Source organism: Eubalaena glacialis, chromosome 16 (assembly GCF_028564815.1).
Source record: "Eubalaena glacialis isolate mEubGla1 chromosome 16, mEubGla1.1.hap2.+ XY, whole genome shotgun sequence".
Classification (NCBI taxonomy): Eukaryota; Metazoa; Chordata; class Mammalia; order Artiodactyla; family Balaenidae; genus Eubalaena; species Eubalaena glacialis.
The window spans coordinates 16200280-16219506 of record NC_083731.1 but is presented as its reverse complement, the minus strand read 5'-3'; the positions used below and the strand labels follow the sequence as shown (position 1 = coordinate 16219506).

The window sequence follows — 19227 nt, the reverse complement described above, 5'->3', positions numbered from 1 at the left end:
CAGTCTTTTTATATGTTCAGTGAAGGGGTGTTACTCTTAAGCTTCAGTCACTGAAAGACCATAAACAGAGAGAGGTGACAATAAAGATGTACACACACAATTATAGAAGGAGGATATTGTTCACCTCAACAGAGAATAATAGATACATAATTTTTATAGGAATATATTTAATTTGACATTAAATTATCTTTTTGATCAAGTGCTGGGGAGGCAGAAAATTTCTTCTACTCGGTTCTTAGACTGGTCTAAGAATAAAATTGACATGAGACAGATTAACAGGGTGAAATCATACAAAAGTTTAATAACATGTATACATGGGAGAGACCCAGGAGAACTGAGTAACTCATCAAAATGGCCATCCTCAGCTAAAGACAAAAGAGGATATTGAGGGTAAGGGATTGGGGACTTCAAAGGGGAGGAAGGCAATTGACATGAAGATGCAAAAGCAAATGTTGGTAACTGTTTGCTGGGCCATACAGAGACAAAGGGATAGAGATCGGACTCTGATCTCTAAGAGTCTCCCTCACCCCACCTAGCCCACATTTGCAGTATCTCTGGCGATAGCTCTATTCTGGGAACAGGCCCTTTATCTATATAATTCTTTTAGGCGGTTAGGGGGGAAGTCAAAGTTTCTTCCTAAGTCTTTTGGGCCTTAAAAATAATCTAAATTAATCCTCATGCCAGAGACATATTTTGGGGTGGCAAATTTTGCTCCCCTACATAAGGATGTCACACAACAACTAGTATATTACATCTATTTTTGCCACCAAATACATTTTGGGGGGGCCATTCTCAATAAAAATACTTCATAATGTCTATTCAGCTCCTCTGCCCATTCTCAATTGAGTTATTTGGGTTTTTTGATGTTGAGTTGTCTGAGTTTTTATATTTTTGCATATTAACCCCTTATTGTATATATGATTTGCAAATATCTTCACCCATTTGGTAGGTTGTCTTTTTGTTTTGTAGATGGTTTCCTTAGCTGTGCAGAACCTTTTTGTTTGATGTAGTCCCATTTGTTTATTTTTCTTTTTGTTTCCCTTGCCTGAGGAGACATATCAAAAAATATATATATTGCTAAGACTGAAGTCAAAGAGCTAATGCCTAGGTTTTCTTCTAGGAGTCTTATGGTTTCAGGTCTTACATTCAAGTATTTAATTCATTTTGAGTTAATTTTTGTATGTGGTGTGAGATGGTAGTCTAGTTTAATTCTTCTACACGTATCCATCCAGTTTTCCCAACACAATTTATTGAAGAGACTGTCCTTTCTCCATTGTACATTCTTTGCTCTTTTGTCATAAATTGATTGTCCGTATATGTGTGGGTTTATTTCTGGGCTCTCAATTCTGTCTCATTGACCTATATATACGTCTGTTCTTCTGCCAGTATCATGCTGCTTGGATTACTATAACTTTGTAATATAATTTGAAATCCACATAGTTACATAGAACAGAGTAGTGGTTACCAGAGGTAAAGAGGAGTTGGGGGAGAACAAAAAGGGTAAAGGGAATCAACAGTATGGTGACGGATGAAAACTAAACTCTTGGTGGTGAGCATGCTATGGTATATACAGAAGTCTAAATATAATATTGTATGCATGAAACTTACATAATATTATGAACCAATAAAAAAATACTTCATAATACCTCATTGGGCTAGTATGATGAGAAAAATAATGTTGTCTTATACACCAAATATAGATTTTTAAATGGATAATAATGGTCATGGTTATTATTAACAAGTGTTTTCATTCTTGAGACAGTACTAATAATAGCTGACAATTATATATTCCTTATTATGACCCAGACACTCTCATAATTACTTTCAATATATCATTTAATCTTTACAACATCCTATGAGGAAGATGCTATTATTATTTCCATTTTATAGATGAGGCACTAAGAGTGACTGGCATATGCCTACATCTCAAATTTTGGTAAAACCAAGAGAATCCCAGTATTTGTCTTTGATGCATCTTTCTAATTATGTCATGATGTATGTCCAATCTAACTCAGAGGCAGTGCTTTGGACATTCATATCCCTTCTTCTGATAGGACTGCTTTAGGTAACATTCTGCAAACTGTTAGATTGTAGTTTTTCTGCACAGAGAAGATAGAATACAGCTTGGTGGTTCCTGTGTCTCCGTACAAGACAACAATTTTAACCTCATCAATCTCATATTACCAAATAAATAAATAAGAATATACAGTGATTATTCCAAGAAATTTTAAAACATCTTTAAAATAATCTAAATGACATTCTCTAATTTTGCATAACCTCTTTGGAGAATGTAGTCTCAGAATTTTTTTTTCATAAATTTATTTATTTTAGGCTGCGTTGGGTCTTTGTTGCTGCGCGCGGGCTTTCTCTAGTTGCGGCGAGCAGGGGCTACTCTTCTTGCAGTGCACGGGCTTCTCATTGCAGTGGCTTCTCTTGTTGCGGAGCACGGGCTCTAGGCACGCGGGCTTCAATAGTTGTGGCTCGCAGGCTCTAGAACACAGGCTCAGCAGTTGTGGCGCACGGGCTTAGTTGCTCCATGGCGTGTAGGATCTTCCCGGACCAGGGCTTGAACCCATGCCCTCTGCATTGCAGGCGGATTCTTAACCACTGCACCACCAGGGAAGCCCTCAGATTTATTTTTAATAAGAATTTGTCAGATGTTCTTCAGCTGCATTATTGAAATGAAAGAGCAAAACAGCCCAGCTAAATGTTTTATTTTGAATATACAATTGATTATAATTGTTTCATTTCAAAGCCTTATTTAATTAGTAAAACACAGTAAGGATAATCAATTATGATTGATTTAAAAATATCTCTGGGAAAATTGTTCTGCTATGAAATTGAAAATATAGGTAATTGCGAAGTTCTCTTTTAATGAAATAACATTTAAAATTTTAAGAACTTTTTACAATTTAAATATAGATATATATATATAAATTTAACTTTCTCACTTTGTAAAACTCTTTTTTTTAAAGAATGAACAAAACTTTTATACTACATTGCAAAATATGTAATTAAGGATTAAAATTAATTATAAAAGTGATGATACACATGTATCATCAGTATCAGGTATAGTAGTATAAAATTATTAGCATTCTTTAAATTTGAATATTTTACCTTCCATAATAGTATGCTAATGTTATCCTACAGATAAGTAACACATTTTAAGAGTATTCTTAACATGGAACTCCTTTTGGTTTTCCTTTCTCATTTTCTTATTAGGAGTTAACTGCAGGCTTGTATATGGAAGAGGTAATTTTAAATAATGAGACATTATGGACAGGAAAAATACATGAAGCCTTTTGTAAGGATTACTCATTGCTCTTAGAGGAATAGATTTCGGTCCTGATCTTTTTCTTCATATGTGTGTAGTACTTATTCTTGATTTATTTCATTTAATATTCTTTGACTTTTATTTCTAGAAAAATTTTAAACAGATACCCTCGTAATATTCAAAAAGCACCATATGTTTTAACTCTTGGTTTTGATTTCCATTAGGCATTTATTTGAAATGGAAATCTCTGAATTATCATTTGGAATTTATACTTAAGGATCACAATACTGGCAGTTATACTAAGCCATTGGTGTTGTCAACATGGTTAGCCTTGATTTACTTTTTTAGTACAGTAGGTATAATTTAAGCAAAATTAAAATTATGGCCAATAGAGTTTTTGTCACATGTACTAAAATAATGTTATTCTCAAGTTTTCCTCGTCTTACTTTGGAAATGGCTTCTGCAGCCCACTTAATTTGACATCTTTGGCACAATGAACCAGAACCTGGCTTGGAAAGACACAAAAACTGCATTGGCAAATGATCTGCCAAGTGACCCATGAACAAAAGCGAGATTGGATTGCCCTTTGAAATAAACCTATTTGAATTTTATTATCTCCAGAGCACCCTGTGTCTCTAATCTTGTGAAAGGTTAGTAGTCTATCCATCAGAGCAAGGTAAGAGTGCTGGTTGATGTCTGCTCTTGATGATAACTGAATCCAGCAGTTGGAGCTGGAAGAAGGAGATTCATTACCATCAGCAGTTCAAAAAGAGAGGGGGGAATGGCCATGGAGGGAGTCATTCACAACAAGCCATGTTTTCCTAGGTCAGGGTATTTAAAACAAAACAAAACAAAAAATGAAGAACTGCTATATTGAGGAAGCTTTGCAGAGCCCTTTAAAGAAGTCCCCCTAAATCAGAGCTGTTTTAAGACTACCCTTTGTAGAGATCAATTTCTAATATGTAGATACTTTCTTTAAAACTATTGCTAATTGCTTTGGGGAGGTTTTTATGACAAACATCAGAATAAAAATAAGAGTGATATATCACTATATAACATATGGCTAATAACGAACAAATATTAGAAAATATCCAATAAAGTCTAAAATAATCAGCCTGTGGTACAAGTAAAACTTTTTTACAGTTAACTGAATATATTCTTTTGTGGACTTTTACATACAATCTATATAATTCAGAAGTTGGGATAGAGGTCATCTAAAAGTTTTTTGTAAATTTAAAACATACCAGTGGATCAAAATAAGCATGTCCTTTATCTAGGGGTTAATTTAATTTTGACGTTATGAGAAATAGGATGCGTACATTCAACATTGTAGAATTTCATAAAAGATATGACACTCAATAATTGATATTTTATGAAGTGTTTAATAATAATTGTTTTTGTTCATTGCATTCCAAATGATTGATGTTATAAAAGTAAAATAGCCGTCATACAACATGAGATTAATGAATTCAGTATTTTTTTCTTTGAGAAGAATCTGGTAAATGACTGGCAAAGTGAATGTAACCAATTTCAAGCAAATTTAGATCGAAGTTAAATTAATTCATCTGTATTTATATCTTACACAATAATACTGTAAGTTTTATTATACACCTATACCAGGATATCCATTGTTTATGCATTCATCAAAACAATATAGTTACATTTGAATTAAACATCTATGCTGCCAAGTGGGGCTGACATTCATTTCCCTTTGATTTAAGGAATCAAATGATTCCTAAGGTATGACCTGGGGAGGCTGTGCCATCTCTTAGTCTTGTCCAACAAGCTCAAGCATGTGGTGAGTGACAGAGGTGGTTGGAAGTTGCCCTGACTTTCTTTACATTTTTGTTGTTGTCAGATGTTTACAGAAACATTCCTAGAATTACACAATTTATCATCCTGTGCTAATGTTCATCCAATGCCCACCAAAAGCTCTTCAGAGAAGACAATGACTTTAAATTCATAATAATTGAAATCTGAAACTGATGGTCTTTTTTCTTTAGTTTGAGCTGACATCTGTAATAATGAACAATGGAATTTTGTTGAATACTGATTACATCAATTAGAGAAATCCTTTCTCCATCTAGAAATAAATAGAAATTATCTGTATTTTTCAGAGCATTTATTCAATAACCCAAAGTGTAGATGTTTTTAATATTAATAGATAATTACCTAACATTACTGAGAGCATTATTTTATAGCCAGCATGCTGTACTTTTTATTTCTTTTTTTATTAATTAAGTCCTTTTTACTAATCAGTAGGAATCCACTAGATTTAAAGTCAAAAGACTCAAATTCTATTCCTTCTACTTTGCTGGTATAGTCTGTAATTTTGAGTAAATTTCTTGTTTATTTTCGGCCCTCTCTGTGCATTTAGGTATTTCCCCTCAGTCATCAAGCAATATTTTTGTGTTTAAGAGGGCTTTTCATGTTAAGATGATATCTATTGTTTTTTTCCAAATATAAAAGCAATTTATAGTCATTGTACAAGCTCTGGAAAATTAACAATGTACAGAGAAGAAAATACAAATAAGCCATAACATTCTACCCATTGTAAACTGTTTTTGCATATGTATTTTTTAAGTTTTTCTCAATGTGTATGTGTTTATCATTTATTTATTTATTTATTTATTTTTACAAAATTGGGATTGTACTTGATACATCCTTTTGTATCATTTTATATCTTACCAATTTCTGTCATCATATCTTATACTGGAGGTAGATTTCCCATGAATCTGGTAAAGTTTATGTTTTAAGACCCTTCACTTGAATAGACCCTATCCAAGGTCCTATGCCTTATTTTGTATTTGTAATTTTGTATTATATTTGTTTAAAAAGAGTTTTCTAAATTTATAAGCTTCAATTCTCATATTATCTATAGAGTCTGTAGATTCTGAAGCCATACTGCCTGGGTTTGTAATCCCAGCTACACACCTGTTAGCTATGTACCTTGTAAGTTACTTAACTTTTCTGTGCTTCTGTTTCCCCAAATGTAAAATTCAGACGATAATAATAACTATCTCATAGGGTTGCTGACAAGATTAAATTAGTTAACACATGAGAAGCCCTTTGAACAGCAGCTCACTCATAGTGCTTAGTTAAGAGTTAGCTTTTAAATGTTCTTTAAAAATAATTATAAACGTCACATAATATTTTACAGTGTGGATTAGTCATTCTTCGGGGATTTTTAATTTTTCTCTCCTTTTTGCTAAAATAAATAAAGGAGGAATATCTTTACACACATAGTTTTGACCTTACTTTGCATTTGAACCATCTTCTTTTATTAGAGGTATCCTGCATTTCCCTTTTTCTTTTAAAAAAAAAAAAGAAACAGACAAGTAGTAGATATCAAAAAGGTTAACATTCTTCTTTTGCAAAATGTAGATAGTTAAAAACAACTCAAAATTGAAAGTGGGGTATAGCAAAATATGTGAATATATTATTATTTGATTTATTTTTTAAAACTTATACTTTGTACTGACTTTTGCTTTCATTTAAACATCTGTTAAGCAAAGTAAAAAAGTCCTTTTTATTCCAGGACTTTTCACATGTTTTTGGTATTGCAGATTTTTGATGGGCCAGAAAGGATACCACTTAATAAGTTAGTGTTAAATTAAGATACAATATTTTCACAAAAACTGTTATATTTAATTATGCTTTTGCAACTCAGCATTTCCCAATACACAACTTCTTCCTCTGTTGTCTGTGTTATGTGCTTAAATGATGCCCTGATTAGACTTTTGTAATCATTCCATTTCCCTTTGTCATGAATTAATTTGGACATTATCAGACCTTCTTCCTCCCTCTTCCCATACTGTACCCCTCCTTCCCTCACCATGGGATAAGTCCCTTGTCCTGTAATCAATGAAGGCAGAGGGTGACTGGGGAGAGGGTGTTAAGTGGTGGAAAAGGAAAAAGAGATGGAAGACAAAGGAAAAGAGACTAGCACACTCTTATCCCCCAGGACCACTGCCGGTGCTCTTCACATACTCTTGACACTGACCAATGCTTGGCTGCCTTCCCAAGACCAGAACACTAATTTTCTACTGCAAGAAAAGAGAGAAGGGAAAGTAAGTGAAGGGAAGGAGAAAATAGGGTCTTTCCTGATGTATAATATGGCTTCTCCCTCCATCATTATTCCTCCTTTCCCTGCCCATTTCATCATCAATCATGCATTGACCTAAAATGAAAGTATTAGAGAACAGAGAAGAGCTGCAGTGATTTTCAATCTTGGCCATACTTTGGGATCACTTGCAGAGCTTGAAGATATATCGATACCTGCATCTCACTCTGATGGATTATGGTTTAGTCTAGAATGCAGCCTGGGCATCAAGATTTTTTTTAAGTGATTTTAATGGGCAGCCAAGAGGGAAAAAGAAGTAAATTTCATTTGGCTCTTCTTCCTTACTGTCTCTAAAAGCCTACATAATCTCTTGTTCCAGTACCCCCAGGTCCTTATCATTGACTTTTCACCTACAAACTACCTTTAGCCCCACTTCCCAGAGTTCACCTTTGGTGGTTTGATATTGGAGAGGTGTGTTCTACCCTCTGGCGCAATGAGTAGTTGGGTGAAGAAGTCAGGGGAGCTGGACAAAGAACTGGATTTGTAAAGAGAGAAATATACTATGAAGAGAGCATATACTCCATGCTGTGGGTAATGTCATCAGAAAAAAATGGAAGCAGGGTGTTGGGCAAGGCCTAAAGAACACTGTCCGTAGGCCAAAGCTAAGGAGCTGCACAATGACGAAGGTGAACTCAGAAAACATCCCAGATTTCAATTTCATATGCGTTACTTAGGGTGAGATACAAATACCATCTGCAGTCTCAAAGCACTTGTTTGCTTTTGGCAGCAACTGTCAGCAACTTTCAAACTTAATTCATGACTCCCAGCATTAATAGTTTATCTATACCACCTTGTGAACATAAATGGCCTAATCAGTCTTTCTTACTTTAAAAGAGATCTTTGGGAGAAATAACCTACCAAGAAATAAAACGTTTATCAATCTAATGTGTAAAGGATCACTAAGTATAGAAAAAATTTCACCTTGTGAAATATGAATTCAAATCAACAATTTCTATAAACTGCTCTATTGCTTCAAATCTCCCTATATCAGCCAGTTACAGAGTGCTGCTTTCAGGTAACTTTTCTTTTTGCAGCTGAATTACACACCTGATTCTGAAAAATCTCCTGGCTTTGGGTCTAAGCTGACTTTACCTTAATGGTATTGAATTAAAGGACTTTGTTGCAAGATATTGGTTATTTTTAACAAATACTCATGATTGTAAACTGATGACTTTTCATTAAAAATTTCTTCATGGAAAAGTCTAGTCAACTTGATTAGATACCTTGGAAGAATATAGAATGGTGATGTCCAGTTGAACTGAATAATGTGTTTTAAAATGCATTTACTGTATCCTAAGTTTTTGGGCATTTTTTTTTCCCTCACTTATTGATTAGAAGTATTTCCCCAGAACTCTTACGTTTCTACTTATTTAGATCTAGTTTATAAGAGTTTCCAACATACAATGGGAGTAATGTAATGAAAATAACCTTTGGATTAATATAGCAAACAACTTTTGACTTCTGTATTGTAACATTTTAAACAACTGATATATTTATTATTTTCTGAAAATAATTCTCCTAGATTTATTATGAGCATTTTATTTTGTTGTAGGGCCTTGTACGATGTTAAAAGATTGTTTAAATTTTTATTTTCATTAATTATAATGAAAAGAAATTTGAAAAAGAAAATTGTATTATTTTTTTAACCTTAACCTAGTATCAGAGTAGAGTGTTATTTTTTCTTTTCCTTTTTCATTTTTATACTGTCTATTTTACATTCCAGGTTTATTGTAAGATTTTCTCCTCATGAACATCTCCAGGGACTCATTAAACCACAAGCTTAGAAAAATTTAGGGTGTCTACTTTAAAATCACTAAAGTCACCTAAATCCTCTAAATCATTTAAGTGATTTAAGAATTTACTTTTGGATTTTAGTTACCTCGCAGGGGAATATAAAGAGGTGAACAGGCTGCAGGGCTGTCAGAGCAAATTTTAACATATAAGGTAAAATAATGGAGGAAAGAACTTTTATCCTACTACTAAGAGATAACAGACTAATAATTAAATTGTCTTCCTACTTACAAGAATTCAAAGGCATAATACATTCTGTTTGATTAATTTATCTTAAAACATTTCACTTAGGATTTTGACCCTTTATGCCAGGGATTGACAAAATGTCTTGGTAAAGGGCTGGATATTAAATATTTGGAGCATTTTGTTCCCATAGTCTTTGCCATTGTTGGTTTATATTTTTCTTGTTTGAATTTATTCAAATGTTTAAATGTATTTGTTGATAATGTATACATGTTATTATAAAACAATATCTACAATATACGTGTATGTATATGTTATAAAATGGGACATATGTGAAGTCAAATATTTTTAGCATCCTTTTGCATACCAGTCGCTGTTCTGGGCACTGTAGCTATAATCACAGGTTCAGTCACTGATTTTCTTCTAGTGGAAGCCACTCCTTTGAGGAAGATATACCAACCCTAGGGATTTGCATGTGCTCTCCAGTCTCAGTTATCTACATTAGCTAATTGGTATTAGTGGAAAAATAATCACACATGAAAATTATTTTTAAAAGATAATTTAGATTTGATTTTAGAATGCACTTTGCAATTTATATTTAAGTATGATTTTACCCAGTGTCCCAGGAGTTTATTATACTTCTCATTGATTATTCAAATCACAGTGTGAAAATTGGACTTCGTGTAAACTACAAAGCTGCCCTGCTGTCCTATTGTCTCTTAGAACTCACCCTGTCAGCAGTGGTTTGGAGCTCTGGGTCGTGTGCCAGCTTAGTGGTCTAGGGCAACTTGCTTAACATTTCTGGGCCTCAATTTCCTCATCTGCAGTTTGATTATAATAATCCCTCAAACAGGAAATCTGTAGATTACTATTGTTAACTCACTTTGAAATTATATAGGCTTCTATTAATTCCTGGGATGAACTGACTGACTAAATCATAATGCTTATTATAACATAATAAACATAATCTATGAAAACATACACAGACACACACACACACACACACACACACACACACACAGAGCAAGAGAAAGTATGAATTAAGAGATAAAGAAGGGGCAAATCACAAATGAAGTTTTGCTTACAGCAACTTTGTCTCAGTAATTACAGATTCTGATTTCTCCCTTGTTGAATAAATTGTTATTTTGAAAATCATTTTATTTAATTTCAACCCCATAATTTTTTTTTATAAATTTATTTATTTTATTTATTTATTTTTGGCTGCATTGGGTCTTTGTTGCTGCGTGCGGGGGGCTACTCTTCGTTGTGGTGAGCGGGCTTCTCATTGCAGCGGCTTCTCGTTGCGGAGCACGGGCTCTAGGCGCGCGGGCTTCAGTAGTCGTGGCTCACGGGCTCTAGAGCACAGGCTCAGTAGTTTTGGCTCGCGGGCTTAGTTGCTCCGTGGCATGTGGGATCTTCCTAGACCAGGGATCGAACCCGTGTCCCGTGCATTGGCAGGTGGATTCTTAACCACTGCACCACCAGGGAAGCCCCAACCCCATAATTTTTAAAAATGCCTACTGAGGGTCTGTTTCTTACACAAAAACGCAACTGATGTTTAAGAAAAACTACAAAGATGATATAATAGGATATCTCTTCAAAATAGTTATCCTCTTTCCCTGATATAATTATTTAACCTGAATAATGACGAAATAAAACGTGGCATTGTCTTGCTTACTGAAAACAACAAAGTTCCAAACTGAGTTTATCTGACTAGCTATTGGATGGAAGGAGGCTTCAGTGCAGTGTAGGAGACAGGGTGGTTGAAGAGTTAACTCATGCGAGCCATTGCCTAAATGAAGTGCGCGAGTGAATGTGAATGCGGTCAGTTTGGTGAGATCGTGGGCCGTGGGGTTAAGGCCCAGCAGGACCAGCAGCAGGAGGGGCAGCAGTGAAGCCAGGCAAAGCGTGGCTCAGAACAGGCAGAGATGTCCAGAGAGGAAGCGAGGGTCTGGTAGAGCCGTTTCCATAACCACCATGCTTTTGAGCAGAGGCCACAGGGCATTTTACAGGTAGATGCACATGACCGTGGAGCATGGGAGGGTATGAATGTTTATATATTTATAAATACATGAGTTTGGAGGATGACAGTAGGGCACATCAGTTATGTCTGCTCTAAGATATGGTTGTAGCATCTCTCTCCCACAGTTACTACTATCTAAGAGGAGCCCGGTCCACGTGGAGTCAGGATGTATTTCACTGGGTGTTCATGTTCACCATCTATTTGTTCGTTCACTAGTCACCGCTTTTTTTTTTTTTAATAAATTTATTTATTTAGTTAGTTTTGGCTGTGTTGGGTCTTCGTTTCTGTGCGAGGGCTTTCTCCAGTTGCGGCGAGCGGGGGCCACTCTTCATCACGGTGCGCGGGCCTCTCACTATCGCGGCCTCTCCCGTTGCGGAGCACAGGCTCCAGACGCGCAGGCTCAGTAGTTGTGGCTCACGGGCCCAGCCGCTCCGCGGCATGTGGGATCTTCCCAGACCACGGCTCGAACCCGTGTCCCCTGCATTGGCAGGCAGACTCTCAACCACTGCGCCACCAGGGAAGCCCCTAGTCACCACTTTTTAAGGCCCTACCCTGCGACAGGCACCATACATGGAAATGGTAGTATTGGTCACCAACAGCCTTACCTGTGAATATGATGTGTGTTTCAGCTCCTTTCACTTAAAGCACACACAGCACCTCAAGTTCATCTTGTAAATAAATTGCGAGGCTGATGAGGTCTAGAAATGTGCTGGCTTTTTCTCGGAATGTACTGATAGCCTATTTCTAGGCTTCTGGAATTTATCAGTAGAAGAGTGGTGCCGAGTGGGTAGGGTGAGTGTGATTTTGTCCCCCTGGGGGACATTTGATAATGTCTGCAGACAGTTTTGTCATCACTACTGGAGAAAGGATGTGCCAATAGCATGTAGTAGGCGGAAGCCAGGGATGCTACTTGTTATCTTACAATGCACAGGACAGACACCCAACAAAGACTGTCCAGCCCAGGGAATTCCTGGTGGTCCAGTGGTTAAGACTCAGTGATTTCACCGTGAGTGCCCGAGTTCAATCCCTGACTGGGGAACTAAGATCCCACAAGCCGCATGGTGGGGCAAAAAAAATAATAATAAATATAAAAAAAATTTTTTAATTTTAAAAATTAATTTAAAAAAAAAGATTGTCCAAGGAATAAAGACGCAGACGTAGAGAATGGACTTGAGGACACGGGGAGGAGGAAGGGTAAGCTGGGACGAAGTGAGAGAGTGGCATGGACATATATACACTACGAAATGTAAAATAGATAGCTAGTGGGAAGCAGCCGCATAGCACAGGGAGATCAGCTCGGTGCTTTGTGTCCACCTAGAGGGGTGGGATAGGGAGGGTGGGAGGGAGACACAAGAGGGAGGGGATATGGGGATATGTGTATATGTATAGCTGATTCACTTTGTTATACAGCAGAAACTAACACACCATTGTAAAGCAATTATACTCCAATAAAGATGTTTAAAAAAATAAGATAAAATAAAATAATAAAAAAAAAGATTGTCCAGCTCAAAATGTCAACAGTCCTGAGGCAGAGACCCCTGATGTAGAAGACTGGCATCCAGCTGTCCATTCCACATAAGCCATGACCTGCCAAGGGTGACATTGCATGTGGCAAGGACTCCCTGAGCAGCACCAATCTTCTTATAGAGTCTCACCGTCTGGGGAGTGGGGAGAGGTGGGTCATTTAGGGACCATGTGTAAGTCCACCGGAGAATAGAGTAAATGGCACTGGGGTTCTTCTTCCTCCTTAACCCAGCATTTCCCTGCTGGTCACATCAGGTTATGATGTAAGCAAGGAGACTTTGAAAGGAGAAGTCATCTCAGAAGATATACTTGAAAGCTGACAGGTGTGTGCAGAGTGAAGGACTCTCCTAGTCACTTAACCTTGAAAAGGGCCTGGGTCAGGGACAGGGTGGTAGCTTTCCTGTGTCTATGAAACATAGTCCTTATAGGATACCAGCTTTCTGAATCATTTACCCTCCATGCCAGCAACTTGAGGTTTTTCCTTAGCCAAAGCTTGGGTTCTGGTCTGGCTGAACTGATTTAGCATGCTTTTGTGGAGAGGAGGGCGGAAAGAAAGAGATTACGAGAGTAATACACGCAACACAAATATGTGGGTTTAGGGAAGCAAATTGAATATACCTGCTTCTCCTGGTGAGACAGATGCTGTCTGTGATCATGCATAGATACAGTCTCCACTGACACCAGTGACCAAAGCTTTTCACTCACTGGGTTCTGGGATGAAGTGGATTTACACCACCATCTGAAGCACTCATTTTAAATGACCTTTCAATGAGAAGTGTTTTGGAGAGCATGAGAATAGAATAGGAAGATGCTACAGTTTCTAGGTAAATGCTAAACAGTGCTTGATCCAGTTGCCATGCCCAATCCCCCTACGATAATATTAACTAGATAACACTTCCAGCTTAAATGGGCCAAGCTTTTGCTGTTTTGTGCGGACTGCAGATTCCTTGAGAGCCTTTAGTCTGCCTTTCTCCTCTTGCTTGCACCTCCCCTTGGTCCTGTGTGCACCTTACATTTTGATCCATTCATTTGGAGGCTTTATTTGAAGCCTTTCTCAGATATCCTTAGGGCACCTTTTGGCTCCTAGGAGTTGATTTTTGCCCCTTAAGAGGCCTCTCCAAGCGATCCGTGGCATGCATAGACTTTCTTTTTGCTTTTGGAACAGTGGTGGTTTTTATCTACAAGATTGTTCTCCCACTTGGGGCAGTCTGCCCTGCAGCAAACAGATGTTCACATCCAGATCTCCCCTCTAGATGAATAAAATCATCCCAGAGGCTACTGCTGGCTGGAAGAAGTTCTTTTGTGCATCTATAAAGCATAACTGAGCCCTAAGCAACCACCTTTGATGTATATTTTGTGATTGGGGAAGGAAAAAATTTTAAAAAACATCTTCATCTGCCAAACTCTTACAGATGAGAATTTTTGTTGACTGAAGCCTTTATCCACTGTGAGCTTTGACCTCTCCCATTAAGCAAAGGGTTAGATTGAGGTTTTTTTTTTTCCTTATATGGCTCTTCAATTTTATTCTCTATGCTGTTTGGGCATAATACTTTTCAGCAAAATGGGTGTGATAACTGTCTTCCAAATCCCCATCTTGTTTGGTTTGCTGAGACAGTTTTCATCCAAGCATAAAATACTTTGTTCAAAGAGTCACCCTTCAAAAGGTGGAAGTTTAAGTCTGTGGGCATGCTAAAAGTGAAATGAGAATACTTATTTTTTGGAGGACATTAGTTTTGCCTCACTACCTTAGATCCCCATCTTTCATAAGGTCTAAGATCAATGTACTTTAGGGTACCAACATTTGTCGTAATTGCCTGATGCATTAGCATCCTTCAATACCAAGTATTAACTTTGACTGTGAGATCACTAAACCGTATAATGATTTTGAACACGGAATAATAACTTGACTTTTGAGGACCACTGAAGCTAAGAGCAAACTTTTGAGACAGTGACACACCCTTAAACACAAATTTAATCCTGGAATCTAATAAAATGTTTCTTGAGCCGTATTTATGGAAATCTGATAACTTAGTTTCTATATTCAATTATGATACTAATTTAGGCATAAAGACACAAACCACAAAGCACAGTGAGTGGGCAATCTAATTTTAACTATTCAGCTACAAAATGGTCATAAGCCTAATATTTAATTTTCCCCGTGTCAGGAGAGGAAAAGTCTAGGAATGTTACCTTCTGTAAAAGAAAAAACAAAATTTTCATCCCTACAGAGGAGGATTTATACCTGAAATCTTTGGAGAACAATGAGAACCAGAAGATTTTTCTTTTTTTTTTTTTTTCTCTTGCAAATCCAGACCACACTACTGATTACTGACTATTAATTGCTGAAGGCAGTACTCTGTATTCAGTAAATTAAGCTTTTATTTCAGAGTCCAACAAAATAATTGACCTCAAAAAGAAGATAAATGAATAGGCTATCCTGAGCTTGTGATGAAAATCTACTTTCCAGTCTCATTATATTAGTATTTTTCAATTCGGTGATTTTTCCATTCTTTCATAGTTTCTTTCACAATTATAACACCTTTCACTCTGCTCCTATATGAACAAGGCCAAGCTATTTTCATCCTTGGTTTCAAGACTGAAAGGTTTTACTATGATATTTTTATACTTTGATATTAATATTAATAATTTAATATAGTTTCCATTTTAGGACAATATAAGTTACTAGTAAATTTCTGAAAAACTTCTGAAATGTTTCTTATTTCAAAAAATCATAAATAACATAGACATATAGCATATATAAATATTTTGATTAATTAATCCTTTGACAGTTTTGAACATTTTTGCCGGAAGTGATTTTCCTTAATGAATCCTTGAAGATTAGGGAGGTTTAATACTATTTAGCCTGATTTTTACATTTGGGAAAAATTAAAATAAGAACTATTTGGTACCTTGAACAAGATGACACAGGGGCGATAAGCCATGACTTTCAGATAATCCCTCAGTTTTTGCTACCACTGTAGCAACATAATTTCTGTATTTAAGAAAAAAAAATGTATTATTTCGTAGTAAGAGGATAAACATTGAACAGAGTCCTTTTTAAGATTTAGTGTGTTGGTTTTATTTGAAAACAAATACAAAATAATCACCATTATAGACACCGTTTTATCAAGACAGTGATTCAATGCTGTATTATTTGGAATTGAAGTAGCTAAATCAAGTGCTTCTCTATCTGATAAAGAGGAAATTAGGTGTAGCTTCCATAGAATTCATAGAGTCATTGCTTTTTCTCTTCTGCATCTCAGGAAATGAATCCCGCAAGCCCCCAGAAAAAAAAAAAAAGAGGTTTTTATTTGATTCCTACTGGGATTCCTTGAGGTATCCAGGACTTGCTTTTTCCCCGGCTTTAACTGAGAGGGGCCATAGCTTCCGGGAATAAGAGGGAACTGTAGGAGGTAAAGCAGAATTACTCTGTTGTTGGTAACTTGGATTTACAGACTCAGAAGAACGATCTTTCCATAGCCTTTTTCCCACCCCCAGTCACATTCTCTGAATGGGATAAAACTTGAGCTTGCTCTACCCAGGCTCATTTGTGCAAATGAATAAGTATCATACACATATGAACTGTGTCTTGAGGGAGAATAATATGAGGACCTACCAGTAACCAGGGACGTTGTTTTTGCCATCCTATTTTTTTGCCTCCTACTACTCCCAGAAACACTCACGTGCTACTGCAGGATCGAAAGGTCATTTCTTGGTAGACTCTTTTTCATTTAGAACCTCTTAACCAGAAAGCCCAAATGCCTATATTTTATTCAAGTGCTATAAAATGATAGTGATAGCATATGATGACAATGCATGGTACTTCATAACTTTCTTATGCATGATGGCAGCCTAAATTATGTTTATTATAGCCTTGGCATTAAGTGCATTTAATTGCATTATGAATCTCTAAACACTGATAATTGATTGCTATATATAGCAACTACAAAGAGTCCCAATATTACATTAATTTGAATATCCCATTTATGAACTTTTCCAAATAAAAGCAATTTAATTGAATTTGGTGGTAGAACAGATTTGTAAATAGACTGGAGCAAATGTTTTTATCAGTTATGCATTTATTATTATATTAATGACAATACTTAGCCGCATATTCTGATTTGAGTTAATATGAAACCATAGGATTTTCTAAAATTGACAATAAATGGAAATATAATTGAACCTTTTTGGAGGAGTATTAAATGGTAAATTCCTAATGTTAATGGATGTTCTTTCAGACAGAATCCCATGATCTTCTGTTTTCTTTGACTCAGAGAAGATCATAGATGTAGGTCAAATCTCATTTAAAATATTATCAGTTCGTTGATACCTTAATCACAGGATACATTTTTTTTTCTGTGAAAATAACCATTAGAAGCAGTTGTTTTTAAGGTAAGTAGATGTCTTGGACTTCCTAGATCTTGCTAATTTACGACTGCTTTCTTGTTTTATTTGCAGAATTTTTCCGAGAGCTTCTGGAAAATGCAGAGAAGTCACTAAATGATATGTTTGTACGGACCTATGGCATGCTGTACATGCAGAATTCGGAAGTGTTCCAGGACCTCTTCACAGAGCTGAAAAGATACTACACCGGGGGCAATGTGAATCTGGAGGAGATGCTCAATGACTTCTGGGCTCGGCTCCTGGAACGAATGTTTCAGCTGATCAACCCACAGTATCACTTCAGCGAGGACTACCTGGAGTGCGTGAGCAAATACACGGACCAGCTGAAGCCATTTGGAGATGTTCCCCGGAAGCTGAAAATTCAGGTCACTCGCGCCTTCATTGCTGCTCGGACATTTGTCCAGGGGCTGACCGTGGGCAGAGAAGTTGCAAATCGAGTTTCCAAGGTAATTGAAAATCTACTGTCTTTCTAATTGGTCTTTCTCATTTTTTTTTTGTTTGTTTTTAAAACCAACGTTTAAAAAAGAAATTCAAGGTAAAAGTTCTCACTTACAGTGGTTCTTGCTCTTAGAGAAATCAGCTAAATGGTAAAGCTTAATTCTTCGTGTGAGAGAAGCCAGGATTTCAAGCCATTGCATGTGGTTTGAAACATAATGTCAATATTTATCAGCAATTCAGCAGAGAAGCTTTTATCAGAAAATGCGCGAAAACAGGTGTCTTGTAACCATGACCACCTGGCATTTCTGATCAGTTTTAAGGATGATAAATATTCATGAAACAGTCCATCCGGAGGTTATAATCCTCTAGGAAGTCCCAAGGAGACAGTCTTATGGCGCTGGCAAGTGGAGACAAGTTGTTGCTCCGAACACCAGCACCTGGCATTTCTTCTTCTTCTTCATCACCCTTGTCAAAGTGGCCGAATTCCTTACTAGTAAAAGAAGAGCTGACACCTGTAGAACTGGATTAGGGAGGACTAATGAATACAAAGTGTAGAATCTGGCGGAGAATTCTTTTTGTTATCCGTTATCTTTGTAATTCAATGCCGTGTATTGCGTTGGGCTTATGAGAAAGATAAATCACTAATACACGTCTGTGCCTTTCCTTGAGGATGTCTCTAAACCTTTACTGCAAGGGTTTTTTTTTTTTCCACTGCTGTTTTTAAAACATTGAGTGTTTCCTGTGTAGAGGATATATGCCTTCGTTTAAATTCTTCCTTGACATTCAACTGTTCTTATGAGATGAGCTTGCCCATTTATGAGGGCAGTCCAACAAATAAACTGAAAGATGATTACTTTAAGAGGTAAAGTTAAAACAATAGATAACAGAAGTCTGGTATTATGTCACCCCAAGAAGGTCATGTTTGTACAAAGATTATTGCTAAATATTACTTTCTTACTGCAAGGTCGTGCCGAAGAGCCACATATTTTTTATAACTATTAGTACCATCCTGCCATGTTTCTTTTTTCCCCACTTTAATCTCCTCAATATTTACATCTTGGTATCAAGATGTATATACCCTTAAAAATTTTTCTCTATGGCTCTGTTTGTAAAATTCATAGCAATCCATTTTTTAAATTATCAATTCTTAAAAAGTTTACTTGAGCATATGGAAAGATTATTTGGAAGAATGCTCTGATGAGGATAAACACAAGGGATTTAATAATATAAAGGGCCTATAACTTTGATGTTAAAAACAATTTTTTTATTGAAAATCAACAACATTCTAGATACCAAAGGAAATAGAACCCCAAAAGTGGATTAATAAGGAGTTGGCCAGGTGGAGTAATAAGAGGAAATATGATTATCTGGGAAAGTCTGTGAAATATAGATAGATATAAGAAATAAATATATATTCCATATATGCTTGAGAGAGATTTTGTTTAAAAAAAAAGTTTAGTCACAGTG

At 36.3% G+C, this 19227-nt stretch overlaps 1 protein-coding gene across 1 annotated transcript in view; it reads left to right on the top strand.

Annotated features, from left to right (window-relative positions):
* Window positions 1-19227, top strand: part of GPC6 (glypican 6) — a 1059846-nt gene that overhangs the window by 515302 nt on the left and 525317 nt on the right. Inside the window, exon 3 of the mRNA XM_061170848.1 lies at window positions 17377-17768. Within this exon, the coding sequence (XP_061026831.1) occupies window positions 17377-17768 (392 nt within the window). The remainder of the gene's footprint in view (window positions 1-17376; window positions 17769-19227) is intronic.